Genomic DNA, 18,593 nt, shown 5'->3' with positions numbered 1-18,593 from the left:
CAGATAGTTTGCAACATGTTCAGCAATGCACAGAGAAGCAATCTCTTGTGTAAGGCAGCTGAGTATTTAAGACTTCCTGGAAAAGTCAGTCCTCTCTCAGCCATATTAAATAGCAAAGAATGGCCAATGCCAAGTAAAGTAGGACAAATAAAGAAGCTATGGATAACCAGTATTCCTTCTAGAGTAAGGCTAAGAGTTTTTCCATGATTGCTTCCTTGAAAAAAATCTTATGCAATTGCTGAGTATAGATGAATAAACAGTGGCTTTAAAGTTTTTTTTTTTTCCCCTCACTTTTCAGTTCTCTTTCTTCCTTCTCCTCCTGTATATGTGTATATAATGTGCCTGAGTGGGAGAGAGAGGGAGCAGAGAGCGAGGTGCATGAAGCATACATTCACAGTGTAAAGTAAATAGAAAGCAAACACCTGTGTCATCGTCATCAAAATCAAGAAGTAGAATGCTGTGCCCCCCAAGAAAGCCCCCTGCTTAAAATGCATGTCTATGCTTCCAGCATATAATAATAATAATAATAATAAATACCTATGTTCCCTAGGTGTTTATTCTGTCAACTGAGCAATGAACAATGCACAGGTGCATTAGGACATTGTGTCTATTTCATCATAAAATTTGTATTTACTGTTATTATCACTGAATCCACAGAAAATGCCTCTGCAGTCAAAATTCTGTGTTAATATGTGAAAGATAGCTGTAGGATCAGATACAACAGGTGAACTTACTACATGAGGCAGATAACACCAGGATATGAACGTCTCGTTTCCAACAAGAGCAGTATTGTATTTTTAAATCTGATTTTAAATTAATAGGGGTGGAAGAAGAATGCCCGTTTTGAGCAGGATTCAACTCCTCCCTGCCAACTCCTGGAACACAGGAAGTTCCCGTCTGTCTTCCCCTGGCTTCTCATTCTCTTTCTTTTTCTCCATCCCTCCCTTCACAGAGCCCACTAGCTATGCTTACCAGTTCCTAATTCTCCCTTGCTTCTCTTACTGTGGGCTGACATCCACAGACCCAGGGATAATGGAGCTATCCAGGCAGTTTGTAACAAGTTTCACAGTGGGCAGAGAGACAGTCCATTCCACAACGTTCTTCCTTCTTAGAATCTCCCCCTTGCCCCCGTTAAGGGGTCTTACCTTTCTTAAAAGCATACTCAAATCTCACTGTCTTTACCATCTTTATATCACCCAGTTAGATTTATTTATTTATTTCTCCCCCCTACCCAGTTTTACTGAGGTATAACTGACAAATAAAACTGAACATATTTAAGGTGTACAACATGATTTGATATATGTATAAATTGTGAAATGATTACCACAGTCAAGTTAATTAACACATCGATCACCTCACACAGTTACCATTTTGTGTGTGAGTGTGTGTGTGTGTGTGATAAGAACACACAAGATCTACTCTCCTAGCAATTCTCAAGTGTGCAATACAGTATTATTAACTATAGTCACTATGCTGTGCATTATATCTCCAGAACTTATTTATCTTAATAATAAAGTTTGTACTTTTGACCAATGTTTCTCCGTTTCCCCCATCTGTCAGCTCCTGGAACCACCATTTTACCCTCTGTTTCTGAGTACAGCCCTTTCATATTCCACATGTAAGTGTTATAAAATGGTATTCGTCTTCCTCTGTTTGGCTTATTCGACTTAGAATAATGCTCTCCAGGTTCATCCATGTTGTTGCAAATACTAGGATTTCTTATTTTTAATGGCTGAACAATATAATATATACATTAAGGGACTATATATCACATTGTCATTATCCATTCATCCATGGATGGACACCTAGTTTATTTCCATAGCTCGGTTGTTGTGAATAATGCTGCAGTGAATGTGCAACTGAAGATATCTCTTCCAAATATTGATTTTGTTTCCTCTGGATATATACCCAGAAGTGGGACTGCTGGATGATATGGTAGTTTTGTTTTTGATTTTTGAAGAATCTCCACACTGTTTTCCATAATGGCCATACCATTTTATGTTTCCACCAAAGTGCACAGTTCAGTTTGTTTTGTTTTTTGCACGTGGATCTCCAGTCTCCCAGATACCATTTATTGAAGAGACTATAGCTTCCTTATTGTGTATTCTTGGTGCCCTTGTCAAAGGTTAGTTGACCATTTCTGTCTGGATTTATTTCTGGGCTCTGTATTTTGTTCCATTCGTCTATGTGTCTGTTTTTTGCTAGTATCATACTGTTTTGATTACTGTAGCTCTGCAGTATAGTTTGAAATCAGAATGTGTGATGCCTTCAGCTTTGTTCTTCTTTCTCAAGTTTGCTTTGATTATCTGGGGCCCTTTGTGGTTCTATATTGATTCTAGAGTTGTTTCTTCTATATCTTTGAAAAAATGCTGTTTTATGCTAGGGATTACACTGAATCTGTAGATGGCTTTGGATAATTTGGATATTTTAACAATATTAATTCTTTGAATCCATAACCATGGTATATCTTTCCATTTATTTGTGTCTTCAGCTTCTTTCATCAGTGTCTTATACTTTTCAGTGTACAGATCTTCCATCTACTTAGTCAGATTTATTCCTAACTATGTTATATTTTTGATGCTATTGTAAATGAGCTTGTTTTCTTAATTTTTTTTTAGCTTGTTCATTATTAGTGTATAAACTCAACTGATTTTTGTGTTGTTTTGTATGCTGCCGCTTTACTGATTTTGTCATTAGTTCAAACAGTTTTTTGGTGGAGTTCTTTGTTGTTTAGTTGCTAAGTTGTACCCCACTCTTTTGTGAACCCATGGGCTGTGGCTCACCAGTCTCCTCTGTCCACGTGATTTCCCAAGCAAGAATACTGGAGTGGGTTGCTATTTCCTTCTCCAATGGATCTTCCCAACCCAGGGATCAAACCTGCATGTCCTGTATTGGCAGGCAGATTCTTTACCACTAAGTCACCTGGGAAGCCCAGAGTTCTTTAGAGTATTTTATATGTAAGATTATGTCATCTGCAGACAGGGACAATTTTACTACTTCCTTTACAATTTGGATACCTTTTATTTCTTTTTCTTGCAGAATTATTTGCTAGGACTTCCAGTACTATGTTGAATAGGAATGGAGACATAGGCACCCCTATTCTGTTCCTGGACTTAGAGGAACAGCTTTTTAGTTTTTCACCACTGAGTATGTGATGTTAGCTATGCGTCACCCGTTTGGGTTAATCTCTCTCTATCCCCGAGATGTCCAGTCTTTAACTTTTAGTATTATAGTGTTTTATGTTAGAATTGTTTATGTATTATGAGAACATGGCCTGTATTTCCCACCACTCCTAGTAGTTCTTTACCAGCAGAGCATGCTCACTATTTTGTGGTCAATTGGATTTGTTGAATCAAGTATACTTAAAATGTGATTAATTGTATAGCATTTTTCTACATACCACTGCAGGTGTACTGTCATAAAATTCACCATGAAAAGTGAGTATCTGTTGAGTGTTTTGAAGCTCTACCTTTGAAAATATACCTTTTCCATTCTTAAAATAGAAAATAAATGATATAATGTTGGTATGGTCATAAAATAAATTATATGAATGATAGATAACAAAGTGAGTTTGAGACCTATGTTAATCTTTTATTGGTGTCCTTGTCTGTTCTGTGTAGTCAGTTAAGCTTTCACCAGGCCAATACGAGCTACTTCCTCCACCAGTTCCCAAGCAAGCTTCCAGGTAATTAAGTACTTATTAAGTTGCTTTTACTAATTTCACTCATGCCTTTCTATTTACATACTTAATAGCCAACACTAATGACTTTTAAACCTCATGTATGCCCATTATATTCAGATTAGCATTTTAAAATATTTAATAAGAATATGTTAAAGATCCTTACATTTAAAAATATGTTTGGAAAATCGTACCTTTTTTTTTTAATATAGGAGCTTCGTATTTCGTTCTACGGTTCAAAGGTTTCCAACAGGCTGCTTCACTCCTGTAAGTATATTGATAGACCATAAACTCATGATGAATTTAATATTTAAAATAGGCAGTGATTCCTTTTGAGATGTCAAGATTAACATTTCACTCATCATAGTAGAAAGGCAATGAATGATTAATGTGTTGATTCAAGATATACTTAAAATATATCTGAAGATACAGCGGGGGTGGCAATGTAAGTAACACATTTGTAAAGTTATAGAAGAAAAGTAAAGGCTCTTTTACTTTATTTAGCTCTTGATTCACATGACCTTCTCATTGAGGTCATCCCTAGTCACTTGTTCAGAATTCCCTATCCCCCTTTCTTGGTTTATTTTTCTTCATAGTGCTCATCACCATCTGATACACTTCATCTAAAAATTTACTTACCATGTTTTCATCTGTCTCCCCACAGAACGTAAACTTCACAAAGGTGGGGATTTTTGTCTGTTCTTGTCTTGTATACTGAGCATCTAGGAAAATGGTTCACACAGAGTGCAGAGTATTTGTTGAATTAATGAATTATTAAAACCATTAGAGATATTCAGTAGATCACTGTATTATTAACAAGAAAGAAAAGTATACCTAGTTTCTTTCTTTTCAAAAATGTAAAAATGCTTTCCTGTTTCTAAAAATTTTCAAATACGCGTACATGTGTTTGATAAAAATTAACTATTTTAGATAAGTAATCAGTAGGATGCCAAAAAATAAAAAGGGAAGAATGAGAAACTATGAAGCTATTTCAGGGTGTTTTGATGGACTATAGTTATTTATTTGTAATTAGAAACAGCAGTGCAAGGGGGGAGACATACAGTGAATATCTGAAAGAGGAGCTGAGATAACCAAACTGAGCTCAAAAACAGACTCCAGAATACATAAGATCTCTGTGTTTGATAAAGAAGGCATGACAAATCAGTAGGAAAGAGAGATATTTTATGCTAGATGATTAATTAACTTGTAAATATTAGACTCTTCCTACCACATATAGTAAATTCCATACTGACTAAAGAATTAAATGCTTTTGAACTATAAAACTAGAAGAAAATATATTAGCATATATTTAATTTTGGGCTTCCAGGTGGTGCTAGTGGTAAAGAACCTGCTTGCCAATACAGAAGGCATAAGAGATGTAGGTTTGATCCCTGGGTCAGGAAGATCCTCCGGAGGAGGGCATGGCAACCCAGTCCAGTATTCTTGCCTGGAGAATCCCATGAACAGAAGAGCCTGGTGGGCTCCAGTCCACAGGGTTGCAAAGAGTTGGACACAACTAAAATGACTTAACATACACACACACACACACATTTAATTTTAGGATAAGGCAGATTTTCTGAGACAACAGAAATGAGTGGATTGCAAAGGAAAAGAAGCCTTAGGTTTGATTACATAACATTTTGAATTTTTTGTACACCAGGAAACAAACTATAAACAAAGTTAGTAGGCAAACGCAAATTAGGAAAAATATTTTCAACATACATGGCAGATAAATAGTTAATGGCTTATCGTAAATTCTGTTAATAATTTATAGGAAATAGAAAAGTAAAACAGATAAAGACAGTGAATAGACCATTTGTAAATAAGAAATTCAGATATCCAGTAAAGGTGAAAAAATTTTGGTCTCACCAATACTTAAGTGTGGGAAACTGAAAAGCTGACTGAGGGGCTTCCCTGGTGGTCTAGTGGTTAAAGAATCTTTTTAAATTGAAGTATAGCTGATTTACAGGCTTCCCTGGTAGCTCAGCTGGTACAGAATCTGCCTGCAATGCAGGAGACCCCAGTTCGATCCCTGGGTTGGGGAAGATCCCCTGGAGAAGGGAATGGGTACCCACTCCGGTATTCTGGCCTGGAGAATCCCATGGACAAGGAACCTGGCAGGCTACAGTCCATGGAGTTGCTAAGAATGAACTTTCACTTCATTTGATTTAATATTAAACACTTCATTTGATTTAATATTTAACACATTTAATATTGTGTTTCAGGTGTAAACAAAGTGATTCCATTTTATATATGTATTTTTTCAGATTATTTTCCATTATGGGTTATTATAAGATATTGAATATAGTCCCTGGCTATACAGTAAATCCTGTTGCTTATATGTTTTATGTGTAGTATTAGTAGTTTATATCTATTAATCACGTATGTCTTAATTTACCCTCCCTCTCTCCCCTTTTGATAACTGTCCGTTTGTTTTCTGTGTTTTTGTTTTGTATATAGATTCACTTGTATTATTTTTTTGATTCTACATGTAAGAATCTAGATACATATCATATGTGTTTGTCTTTCTCTTTCTAACTTACTTCAATTAGTGATAATCTCTGGGTCCATCCTTGTTGCTGCAAATGGCAGTATTTCATTTTTTATGACTAAATAACACTCTGTTGTATATCTACCACATCTGCTTTATCCAGTTTCTGTTGATGGGCACTTGAGTTGTTTCCATGTTTGGCTGTTGTCAATACTGCTGCTATGAAAACTGGGGGGTGTGTATCCTTTCAAATTAGTTTTCATCTTTTCCAGGTAAATGCCAAGGAATAGGGTTGCTAGATCATATGGTAACACTATTTTAGGGTTTTTTTCCTTTAAATAAGATGTGACTTTATTGCTAAATAGGTGCTCAGTGATTATCTAGAGAGTACTAAAGAATGAGATATAATGAATTTGCAAATTGTTATCAAAGACTCAATGACATTAGAGTCATTGTCCCATGTTTTCCCATGAGTTTATTTAAATATTGAAAATGCCTTTTTCAAAATATATATCCTAAAAATTTGCTGATTTACTATTTGCCAAGCATTCTGCTAGGCATTTTTTAAAAAATGTATCTATTTTTAATTGGAGGATAGTTGCTCTGCCATATTGTGTGGGTTTATGCCATACATCAGCATGAATCAGCCATAGGTCTTGTGTATGTCCCCTCCCTCTTGAGCCTTCCTCGCATCTCCCACGCTGTTCCGCCCCTCTAGGTGATCACAGAGCATTGGGTTGGGCTCCCTGCCTCGGGCGGTAACTCCCCACTGGCCATCTGTTCGCATGCGGTGATGTGTGCATCTCAGTGCTGCTCTCTCCATCGTCCCCCGTCTCCTTCCCCTGCTGTGCCCACGAGTCTGTTCTCTGTGTCTGCGTCTCCACTGCTGCCCTGCAGATGCGTTCAGCAGTACCATCTTTCTGGATTCCATATGTATGTGTTGATACACGATGTTTGTTTTTCTCTTTCTGACTGACTTCACTCTGTATAATAGCCTCTAGGTTCATCTCCCTTGTTAGAACTGACTCAAATGTGTTCCTTTTTATGGCTGAGTAATTGTGTATATGTACCACAGCTTCTTTATCCATTCATCTGTCAATGGACATCTAGGTTGCTTCCATGTCCTGGTTATTGTAAATAGTGCTGCGATGAGCATTGGCACACATATGTCTTTTTCAATTATGCTTTCTTGAGGGTATATGCCCCGTAGTGGGCTTGTTGGGTCATACGGTAGCTGTATTCCTAGTTTTTTAAGGACTCTCCATACTATGCTCCATAGTGGCTGTATCAATTTATTTTCCCACCAACAATGCAAGAGTGTTTCCTTTTCTCCATATTCTCTCCAGTATTAATTTATAGATTTAATTTATAGATTATTAATTTTTTATTTATAGATTTATACATTTTTTAATTTGTAGATTTAATTTATAGATTTTCCGATGATGGCCGTTCTGACTGGTGTGAGGTGATACCTCATTATAGTTTCGATTTACATTTCTCTAATAATGAGGTGGTTGGATGGCATCACCACGTCATCCATATGATGTTCGATGACATCATGTCAATGGACTTGAGTTTGAGCAAGCTTCAGGAGTTGGTGATGGACAGGGAAGCCTAGCGTGCTGCAGTCTATGGGGTCGCAAAGAGTCGGACACGATTGAGCAACTGACCTGAGTAATGAGTGATGTTGAACATCTTTTCATGTGTTTATTCGACATCTGTGTGTCTTCTGTGGAGTATTTTTAGTTTTTGAAGGAACCTCCATACTGTTCTCCATAGTGCCTGTACCAGTTTACATTCCCCCCAGCACTGTAGGAGGCTTCTCTTTTCTCCACACCCTCTCTAGCATTTATTATTTGTAGACTTTTTGGTGATGGTCTTTCTGACCAGTGTGAGGTGATACCTTGTTGTGCTTTTGATTTGGATTTCTCTAATAGAGATGCTGAGCATCTTTTCATGTGCCTCTTGGCTGTCTGTATGTCTGGAAGTTCTCTCAATTCCTGTTTTCAGTAAAGGTCCCTGTCTTCCCATCACCTGGGATCCTGGATCCAGGTCTATGGCTCAATCTCTTTAGAAATGAAACCTTTCATCTCCTACAGGGATGAGGAAAGGGCAGCTACCTGACTGCTAAAAGTAGATACCTAGGGACCTAGAGAAAAGAGCTCACTCAACCCTCCTGCACTTCACTGATGCCTAAGGCCTGAAATTCCTGAGCTTTTCTTGGATTCCTTGGGCCTCACCCTCACCTCCACCTCGCTGATGCCTAAGGCCTGAAATTCCTGAGCTTTTCTTGGATTCTGTGGAGGAAAACAGCCCACTTTTCATCAGCAGGCCCTCTCCATGCACCAGGCTTCAGCGTTCTCCACCCTGCCACGTCAAGGACCATTCCTCCAAACTGCTTCACATTCTCTCAAAATACATGATCTCTGTTGGGTGTTATCTCTTCTCTTGATTATATGTGTGTGTATATATGTGTGTATAGAGGTGTGTGTGTCTGGGTGGAAGAGATAGTTATGCCTTTTTATTTGACAAGGGAGGAGTGATAATAAATGCATGTGTAAATAAATGCATTGGCTTTGGTAGTAAGCGGTCAAGACAGTTCCCCTACCCTCACACACTGGGTGATATTATATTTCCTTTGAAATGCATGCTTTCAATGAATGCCATGAGTTGAATAATGATTTGTTTACTATTCAGTTCCGTTCAGTTACTCAGTCGTGTCCGACTCTTTGTGACCCCATGAATTGCAGCACGCCAGGCCTCCCTGTCCATCACCAACTCCCAGAGTTCACTCAAACTCACGTCCATCGAGTTGGTGATCGACATCAAGTCCTCCTGCCCCCAATCCCTCCCAGCATCAGAGTCTTTTCCAATGAGTCAACTCTTTGCATGAGGTGGCCAAAGTACTGGAGTTTCAGCTTCAGCATCATTCCTTCCAAAGAACACCCAGGGCTGATCTCCTTCAGAATGGACTGGTTGGATCTCCTTGCAGTCCAAGGGACTCTCAAGAGTCTTCTCCAAAACCACAGTTCAAAAGCATCAATTCTTCGGTGCTCAGCTTTCTTCACAGTCCAACTCTCACATCCGTACGTGACCACAGGAAAAACCATAGCCTTGACTACTAGACCGACCTTTGTTGGCAAAGTAATGTCTCTGCTTTTCAATATGCTATCTAGGTTGGTCATAACTTTTCTTCCAAAATTAGATGGGTTTTAGTCCAAGTTAGGCATCCTGAAGGGTAAGCAGCCTGGTATGTGAAATAGCACAAAGCTGTTGATTCTGACAGCTTTTGCCTTTGTTCTCATTGCTTTTTATGGAAGAGAAGGTTTTTAGAGATCCTTATTCTGCCATTTTCATTGATGTCACCTCATCCATACCATTTTATAAATAAAAGTGATTCACAGCTTGGAACATCCTGTCTTTCACCAAAGTGAAAAGAATACTTTCATGGAAAAGGTTCCAAGATATAGAATTAGCCCAGGGCCGTGATTCATGTCTGTCCTAAACATGCATTCCCAGAGCAGACTTGTGGGTTTAGTTTAGATCCCCAAACTTGTAAACGGCAGAGAGCAAACTGCTTTGATCCCAGTGGTGGGAGATTGTGGCACTTGGTGTGAGAAAATGATGCTTGCTAGGAGAATATCATCCCAGACGTTCTGGAAATCAATGCCTTGATCCTTAGTATTACATTAATTTACATCTCTACCAGCAGTTAAAAGAGTGTCCATTTCAGGAAATCTGTATATATCTTGTTTAGCATTGTTAATTTGATAGTAAAAGAATGACATCTCATTATTTTAATTTAATCCATAGGATCAGAGGCTACACATGCTAATTATTTGTTAGCTAGTTTCTTGTGGCTTTTCTTGCACGCTTTCTGGTCACATTCTTCACCTAGTTATCTACTGGGTGGAGTCATAACATTTTTTTTTAAGGTTTTTTTGGTGTGGACCATTTTTGAAGTCTTTATTGAATTTGTTACAATATTGCTTCTGTTTTATGTCTCCTTTTTTGGCATGTGGGATCCATGACCCGGGATCGCACCCCTTGCACCGGAAGGCAGAATCTTTTTTAAAAAATTTCTTTCTTTCTTTTTGGCTGTGCTGGGTCTTCATTGCTGTAGGTGGGCTTTCTCTAGTTGCGGGGAAGGAGCTACTCTGTAGCTGTGGTATGTGAGCTTCTCATCGCTGTGGCTTCTCTTGTTGCAGTATGTAGGCTCTAGAGTGCAGCTCAGTAGTTGTGTGAAAGGGATTAGTGCCTTGTGGCACGTGGAATCTTCCTGGATCAGGGATCGAACCTGTGTCTCCTGAATTGGCAGGCAGATTCCTAATCACTGGACCACCAGGGAAGTTCCTAACGTTCTTTTTTCGTTGCTTTGTATATACTCTATAGTGAAGAAATAGTAATGCTTGCATTTGCTGAAGTTTTTCAGGAATTTTGGCTTTTACTTTTGTGTTTTCATATTTACACAAGTTTAAAATGTAAAATGTTTATATCGTCAGATCAGAGTTTGTAATTACCTTCTGGAGTGTAAGTTCCATGAAAGAAGGGGCTGTCTTATTCACTGATGCCCCCAGCCCCTAGTACAGTGCTTCAAAAATGTGCTGAATGAACGAATGAAATCTTTGTATCCTTTCCTTTTCCATTTCTCCCTTAAATATTTAAAAAAATTCCCTCCAGAAATATAATGTCACTTGTAATTCTCTTCAGTTTTGGGGGGCATTAAAAAAAAAACAAAAACAAATGTATCACTCTTTTAAAATGTGTTATGTGTAAGATCACAGTGTCACTTGAGCGTTCTTGACTTAGGACAGGTTGCCTCACCATTGGTATACATGAAACCTACAGTCACCAGAAATCTGACCTGCAGATCAGGTGCAAGACAGCATGACGACATTCAGACATTCACTGAGTCACTTTAAACCCTTTAGAGAATAAGGCAAATTATAAAAGATGGATACTTACAAGTTTATCTCCTCCTTTCCTTCCGTTATCTGTGAAAACTAGCTCATTGAAATGTGTTAGTCATTTATACCTAGAATCCCCAGGGGCAGCCTATCAAAAGAATGAAGAAACATGTGAAAATGTGGCAGATCACTACTCCATTTTTTAGTTGTAAAAAGTACAGTTACTTTGAATTTTAAAATACTCTAGGATCTTATGTGCCTGAAAGTTCCTCCATGTGGACAAGCCATTATCACTTGTTAAAACACACAGCCTTTTTGTTTAGGTCAGGAATTCCGTAGATGAATTTACACGTTGTCCCTAAGGTGTCAGTGCCTCTCAGGAGAGGCGGTTGCCAAGGGATTTGTCTTGTTGGAAGATGGTTTCTAATCTTTAGATTACCAATATAAGGTTGTATACTTACTGGATACTTCAGTTATTGATGAAATAATGATAATAATTGATTATGGCTGGGGTGGATGCATGCATGCTCAGTCATGTCTGACTCTTTGCCACCTGGATCAGTAGAATTGTTTTGTGTGTAGGAAGGACCGAGGGGAGTGTTTGTGTGAACGTTTTGCAATAGACACCAGAAGATATGTTCTGCCAAAAGTAAAAAGGGCCCTTTTGTACTCACAGAAAAAATTGTATTTGGAAACTTGTACCAGTCACCATTTCCTTTTAGCACCGTGATAATAATGACCAAGTCCTGCAGATCCTGAGATCCAGTGCAAACACACAGTTCCCTCATAGCAAGTTTTTTTTTTTTTTTGCTGCATGGCAGGCATGTGAGATCTTTATTTCCCCAACCAGTGATTGAATCTGCACCCCTTGCATTGGAAGCATGAAGTCTGAACCATTGGCCTACCAGGGAAGTCCCCAGGACTTTTTCCAAGAGTAGAAAACAAACTGCAACAAATCATAGTCATTCTTATCCAAGCAAAGCAGACAAAGTAAAACTTGCCATTTGCAGTTTCTCCTCCTCTCATCCTTCCCTTTAATTCTTGACCTGCAGAAAAATTGCATGAGTTTTGTTTCCTCCTGAATGCATTTCACAATTTGGGCATTTAGGATAGCAGATATCCTGCACAACTTCTTTGGACATATAGGAAATACTGATGACTTTAAGGTGAGGAGGAGTAAGGAAGATTTTGTTTTTCTGTTTTCCCCAGTATCTATGAACCATAGCGTCAGTGCTTTTCTAGTCTCTCGCTGGTGGAAGTATACAGAATACAACCCCTTGCAAAGCCACCAAAGTATTGAGCCACCAAAACTGTTTATATCTTTCAGCCAATTAATTTCATTGTTTGAAAACTCTCCTAAAGTAATAATTTATTTATAATAATATTCATCTATGCAAAGAATATCATCAAGGGATTGTTTATAATAGCAAGATGATGAGATAGCCACAATTTCATATCTAGGAGAAGGAAATAATTTTAAAAGAATATTACCATATCTACACAGAGGAATATTTTACAGCCATTAAAATAATTACTGTTAAAATTATGAAATAGCACCAGAAATGTTTATGAACTAACTTAGCAATCCCCAGCCTTCTTGGCACCAGGGACTGGTTTCATGGAAGGCGATTTTTCCAAGGAACAGGCGGGGAGCAGGGGAGATCCCTGATCTCTTGCATAGTGAAAAAATGCAGGTTGCAGTTTGGTATATCTATCATGATGAAAGTCATGCAAGAAAAATTATGTTATTAAAAACATGAAATGCAGCAAAATGCTTTTAGTGGCTATGCTGAGATGTTGTGAGGTGGGTGTAAGATGTTGTAAGGGTGGGTGTTTGCTTCCTTTCTCTCTTTTGCATTGCTATTATAATCTTTCAAAATACAATTTTTAAAAGTCAGAAGAATAGTTTGAAGAAAGGAGCCATGGAAATGGTCAACATAATATATTTTGTTACTTTAATAAAGATAATGCCATTACTACTACTTAATCAGGACTCAGTCATTCATATGATTTGGGACTTCTAACAGTGATTTGCTGAGCAGATTCTTTTCAATTATTTCTCACAGTTGCATATAAAATGAAAAATGAGAGGGATATGCATCTTTCCTGGCAGTAGAAATAAAATCTTACAATGTCAAATGAAAAAAAATGGGTTTCTTTTATTTGATGTCAGAAGTATTTCAAGATGTTTCTGTATTTCTTAAAACCTGACAAGCCTGTAAAGAATAGGAAAAGATCAGATAAGCAGGAAAGAGTTTGTCCAGACACAAATGAGCATTATGTGATTTATCTGTTTTAGTCACATTTGACAGAAGTTTGAAAAGGGGAGAGCAGATTCATGGCATACTCTCTGCATTAAAACTAACATTATGGGGACTTCCCTGGTGGTCCATTGGTTAGCACTTCGCCTTCCAATACAGGGGGTGGGGGTTCGATCCCTTGTTGGGGAGCTAAAGTCCCACATGCTTCACAGCCAAAAACCTAAAACATAAAACAGAAACAATACTGTAACAGACTCAATAAAGACTTTAAAAATGGTCCACATCAAGAAATATTAAAGAAAAAATACTAGCATTATGAAAGAATGCTGAACCATTTCGGTTATTTCTGCAATTAAGGAATTAGTTCGATTAAAAACTCAGCTTAAAATCCCGTGAGGAGCAGAAAAATAATTAGTAAACATGGTCACATTGAAAAAAAGCCAAATAGATGTCTGTTTGAATGGAATCTGAAAGTTAAGATGATTAAAACAGTTCCCATTGTCAGTCTTCTCAAAGAGTTCACTTGTAGGTAACATTTTTGGAAAAATCAGTTCAGTTCAGTTCAGTCGCTCAGTCGTATCCGATTCTTTGCGACCTCATGGACCGCAGCATGCCAGGCCACCCTGTCCATCACCAACTCCCAGAGTTTACTCAAACTCATGTCCATTGAGTTGGTGATGCCATCCAGCCATCTCATCCTCTGTCTTCCCCTCTTCTCCTGGCTTCAATCTTTCCCAGCATCAGGGTCTTTTCAAATGAATCAGCTCTTCACATCAGGTGGCCAAAGTATTGGCCTTCCAATGAACACTCAGGATTGATCTCCTTTAGGATGGAGATCTCCTTTAGGTTGGATCTCCTTGCAGTCCAAGGGACTCTCAAGAGTCTTCTCCAATACCACAGTTCAAAAGCATCGATTCTTTAGCGCTCAGATTTCTTTATGGTCCAACTCTCACATCCATACACAGCTACTGGAAAAACCATAACTTTGACTACACAGACCTTTGTTGGCAGAGTAATGTCTCTGCTTTTTAATATGCTGTCTAGATTGGTCATAACTTTCCTTCCAAGGAGCAAGCGTCTTTTAATTTCATGGCTGCAGTCACCATCTGCAGTGATTTTGGAGCCCCCCAAAATAAAGTCAGCCACTGTTTCCACTGTTTCCGCATTTACTTGCCATGAAGTGATGGGACCAGATGCCATGATCGTAGTTTTCTGAATGTTGAGTTTTAATCCAACTTTTTCATTCTCCTCTTTCACTTTCATCAAGAGGTTCTTTAGTTCTTCACTTTCTGCCATAAGCGTGGTGTCATCTGCATATCTGAGATTACTGATATTTCTCCTGGCAATCTTGATCCCAGCTTGTGCTTCATCCAGCCCAGCGTTTCTCATGATCTACTCTGCATATAAGTTAAATAAAGTGAAAATGAAGTCTCTCAGTTGTGTCTGACTCTTTGCGACTCCAGGGACTGTAGCTCACCAGGCTCCTCCATCCATGGAATTTACTAGGCAAGAGTACTGGAGTGGGTTGACATTTCCTTCTTCAGGGGATCAGCAGGGTGACAATATACAGCCTTGACGTACTCCTTTTCCTATTTGGAACCAGTCTGTGTTCCATGTCCAGTTCTAACTGTTGCTTTCTGACCTGCATACAGAAAAATATAACTTTTCAAATATAACTACAGATGTACTAGGGTTTTTTAAGAAGTATGGAGTTCAGAGATACCATCAACTCTTCAAACTTACTTTTATTTGTTTATTTGACTGTGCTGGGTCTTAGTTGCAGTCCATGAGATCAGGGTTTGAACCTGGGCCCCCTACATTGGGAGTATAGAGTCCTAGCCACTGGACCACCAGGGAAGCCCCAGTACTGTCAATTTTTAATTTCACAAATGTAGATAACTTTTGGCCCCTGCCGAGTTTAGTTCTACCCTATCCACCAGCATACTTGTCTCCTTTCTCCTCTGAACCTTTAGACGTATTCTTACAGAATTCTAGAGTTTCCTGAGTGTACATCCTGCCACATGCCTCCTCCTGAATTCCCACAGAGGCACGCCCAGCTCCTCTCTGTGCCCTCCTCCACCCAGGGCTCTCCCCTCCTTGCTGGGGCACCTCTTTTCTCCTGGGCAGTGTGGTCCAGTTATCACACCATCCACCCCACCAAATTTGGGTGAGATCCTTTTTACCACCATGTCTAGTAATTTCAGTTTGTGTTGTGTATTTCTTATGTTTTGCATGTGTATATATATATAGACATTGGGGGCTATACATTTTACTTTATCTCTGACTTTTTCTCTTTTCAAGTATGATTCATTGAAAACTGTTTGTGTCTAGGATCAATAGAGACAGACTATGTGCTCTTTCTAGGTTCCCTTTAGCTTTATGATTTTAAAAGGAAAATAGCTTAAAACTCTTGAGAGTCCCTTGGACTGCAAGGAGATCCAACCAGTCCATTCTAAAGGAGATCAGCCCTGGGATTTCTTTGGAAGGAATGATGCTAAAGCTGAAACTCCAGTACTTTGGCCACCTCATGTGAAGAGCTGACTCATTGGAAAAGACTGTGATGCTGGGAGGATTGGGGGCAGGAGGAGAAAGGGACGACAGAGGATGAGATGGCTTGATGGTATCACCGACACAATGGACATGAGTTTGAGTGAACTCTGGGAGTTTGGTGATGGACAGGGAGGCCTGGCGTGCTGCGATTCATGGGGTCGCAAAGAGTCGGACATGACTGAGCGACTGGACTGAAGTACTGACACCTCCCAGCACCAAGAGGCATTGGATTAGGGTCCATTGTAATGACCATATCTTAACGTAGTGTATCTGGTTGTTGTTGTTCAGTCACTAAATTGTGTCCGACTCTGCACCCCGTGGACTACAGCACACCAGGCTTCCCTGTCCTTCACTGCCTCCCCGAGTTTGTTCAAACTCATGTCCATTGTGTCGGTGATGCGTCCCACCACTTCATCCTCTGTCGCTCCCTTCTCCTGCCTTCACTCTGTCCCAGCATCAGGGTCTTTTCCAGTGAGTGGGCTCTTTGAATCAGGTGGCCCAAGTATTGGAGCTTCAGCTTTAGCATCAGTCCCTCCCAGTGAATATTCAGGATTGATTTCCTTTAGGATTGACTGGTTTGATCTCCTTGCTGCCCAAGGGACTCTTCAAGAGTCTTCAGCACCCCAGTTCAAAAGCATCAATTCTTCTGCACTCACCTTATTTATGGTCCAACTCTCACATCTGTACACGACTACTGGAAAAACTGTAGCTTCGACTATATGGGCCTTTGTCAGCAGAGTGATGTCTCTGCTTTTTAATAAGCTGAATAGGTTTGTCATCGCTTTCCTTCTAAGGAGCAAGCATCTTGTAATTTTGTGGCTACAGTCAGGAGTGACCCCATTTCCAGACGAGGTCACACTGTGAGATACTGTGGACTCCAAATCCGCAGGTCTTAAGAATTTTGAGGGAACGTCATTCAGCATAATGAAACACACCTAAAACTCAGAGGATTTATAGATTTTTTGAGAACTTAATTCAGTATACATCTTGGGATAACTTCATCTACCCTCACACAGTCTTTCAGAGGTACCTGGCACCTTTCAGTTCCTGAGCAGTGTTGTATACATAAGCCAGTCCCATCCTCTCAGCCCTGGAGGGTTGGAGGTAGTGGTGGGAAGGCTTTAGCAGATGCCTACAATGGTACTGAGCATTATGGTGCATGGAATGGGAACAAATAAGAAGTTCAAGATCGAGGCCATAGCATGTCTTCATACCATATGTCTTCTCCCTGTCCTCTTTGTTTTGAACCCACCTCACCCCCCCACCCCCCCCACCACCCCCACCCCACTGTTCAACTGAGTCCATTTCTCTTCACATTCAGAGCCATCCTGGACTAAGCCCTCTTCTCTCCTTTCAGCTCTTCCCACTCTGCCCACCATCCTCAGATGGGGCAGAAACAGGAACTCTGTTGAAGCTGCTTCCCACCCATTGCAGTACCCTGGCCTGATCATTACTTCTCACTTAGAACAGGATTCCTGTGGCTTCTGGAATTAGAACTTGGGCCTACATCAACTTCCTTAATATTCCCCACTTAAGAGGTCCCATGTGACACATGGGGGGCAAATAGCATTCAGTAATTTCTTTCTGTCCCGAGTCTTAGGCCCTTTGATTCAGATGACCACGCACATGCAGGAAGGCCGCTGGATGGTACGGGCACCTATCAGGGCTTCACGAGGCCTGGCACCTGGACTCTTAAGCAGCTCATGACTTAGAAGCTTAGAAGTGAAAGCCACATGAGGCTTCTGGGGAAAGGGTAGTGTTCACAGCGTTTCTTAGCCATCCCACAGATTGGATGTCAAAGACATGGAGTCAGTGGTGACACCCTCAGCAGCATCTTTTGCCCCAGCTGCCACTCCAGCTTGAGAACTTGCATTTATTATGGCCGAACCAAGGGGACTCTGTGCAAACCATTCCTGTCCAGACTCCCCTGACTTTCTATCCTGTGTGCTTATGGTGGCTCAGACTTCTCTAGTGAAGAAGCCTTGCCCTGACAGCGGTCTCTGTCCCACAGATGCATCAGGTTGAAGACATTGCTGTTTCATCTCTTTGCCATGAGTTGTAAAATGATGAGACACATCCCTTGATTATCAGACTTATGCTTGGCTGATAATAACAGACTTCATTCGTGGTGGATAATTGAGAATGGCACCCCTAATTGTGCTGCTGTGCCACAGAAGGAAAACAGGGTTTTGAAAGCCTTGCTCTTAAATCCTGCAGAGGGGCCACATTTGGGTGCTTATTCAGCCAAATCCATTGGGCTAACCTGCGGCTCAGTCTCATGTGTTACAGGATCTTACTGGATACATTTCTGTTCTAATCTTTCTGCTCATTTTATCTTTTTTCCCTACCCCCTTTTTCACTTACTCAATTCCCATATTCATTTATCTATGCATCAAGTATAACTTTTTTTCTTATTTCGAGAACACTCAAGTCCATCATAGAAAAATTAGAAGCAGCCAATAAGAAAAAAAAAAAAAGAAAATTCTTTTTACTCAACATGTCACCACCTGGAGAAAACTGCTGTCGGTGAATATTCCATTCCCAGTTTTTTAATGCACATTTTTAAAAGCTTGTATTGTTCACTTAATGATATTTGGGAGTAGACTTTATGTCCATAGAGATTCATCAGCTTGTATGACTGGATGGAAGAATCACAATTTATTTAACCAGGCACACGTCATTGGTCATTTCTTTCATTTCTGATT

At 39.7% G+C, this 18,593-nt stretch overlaps 1 protein-coding gene across 4 annotated transcripts in view; it reads left to right on the top strand.

Annotated features, from left to right (window-relative positions):
* STPG4 (sperm-tail PG-rich repeat containing 4) overlaps positions 1-18,593 on the top strand; it is a 39,438-nt gene that overhangs the window by 15,143 nt on the left and 5,702 nt on the right. For all 4 annotated transcript variants that reach the window (XM_070798606.1, XM_070798605.1, XM_070798608.1 and 1 more), the window contains exons 4-5: positions 3,621-3,685; positions 3,892-3,946. In XM_070798606.1, coding sequence (XP_070654707.1) covers positions 3,621-3,685; positions 3,892-3,946 — 120 coding nt within the window. The remainder of the gene's footprint in view (positions 1-3,620; positions 3,686-3,891; positions 3,947-18,593) is intronic.

This window comes from Bos indicus, chromosome 11, assembly GCF_029378745.1.
Source record: "Bos indicus isolate NIAB-ARS_2022 breed Sahiwal x Tharparkar chromosome 11, NIAB-ARS_B.indTharparkar_mat_pri_1.0, whole genome shotgun sequence".
Taxonomy (NCBI): domain Eukaryota; kingdom Metazoa; phylum Chordata; class Mammalia; order Artiodactyla; family Bovidae; genus Bos; species Bos indicus.
The sequence above is the reverse complement of the archived record's forward strand: the minus strand, read 5'-3'. Positions and strand labels throughout refer to the sequence as shown.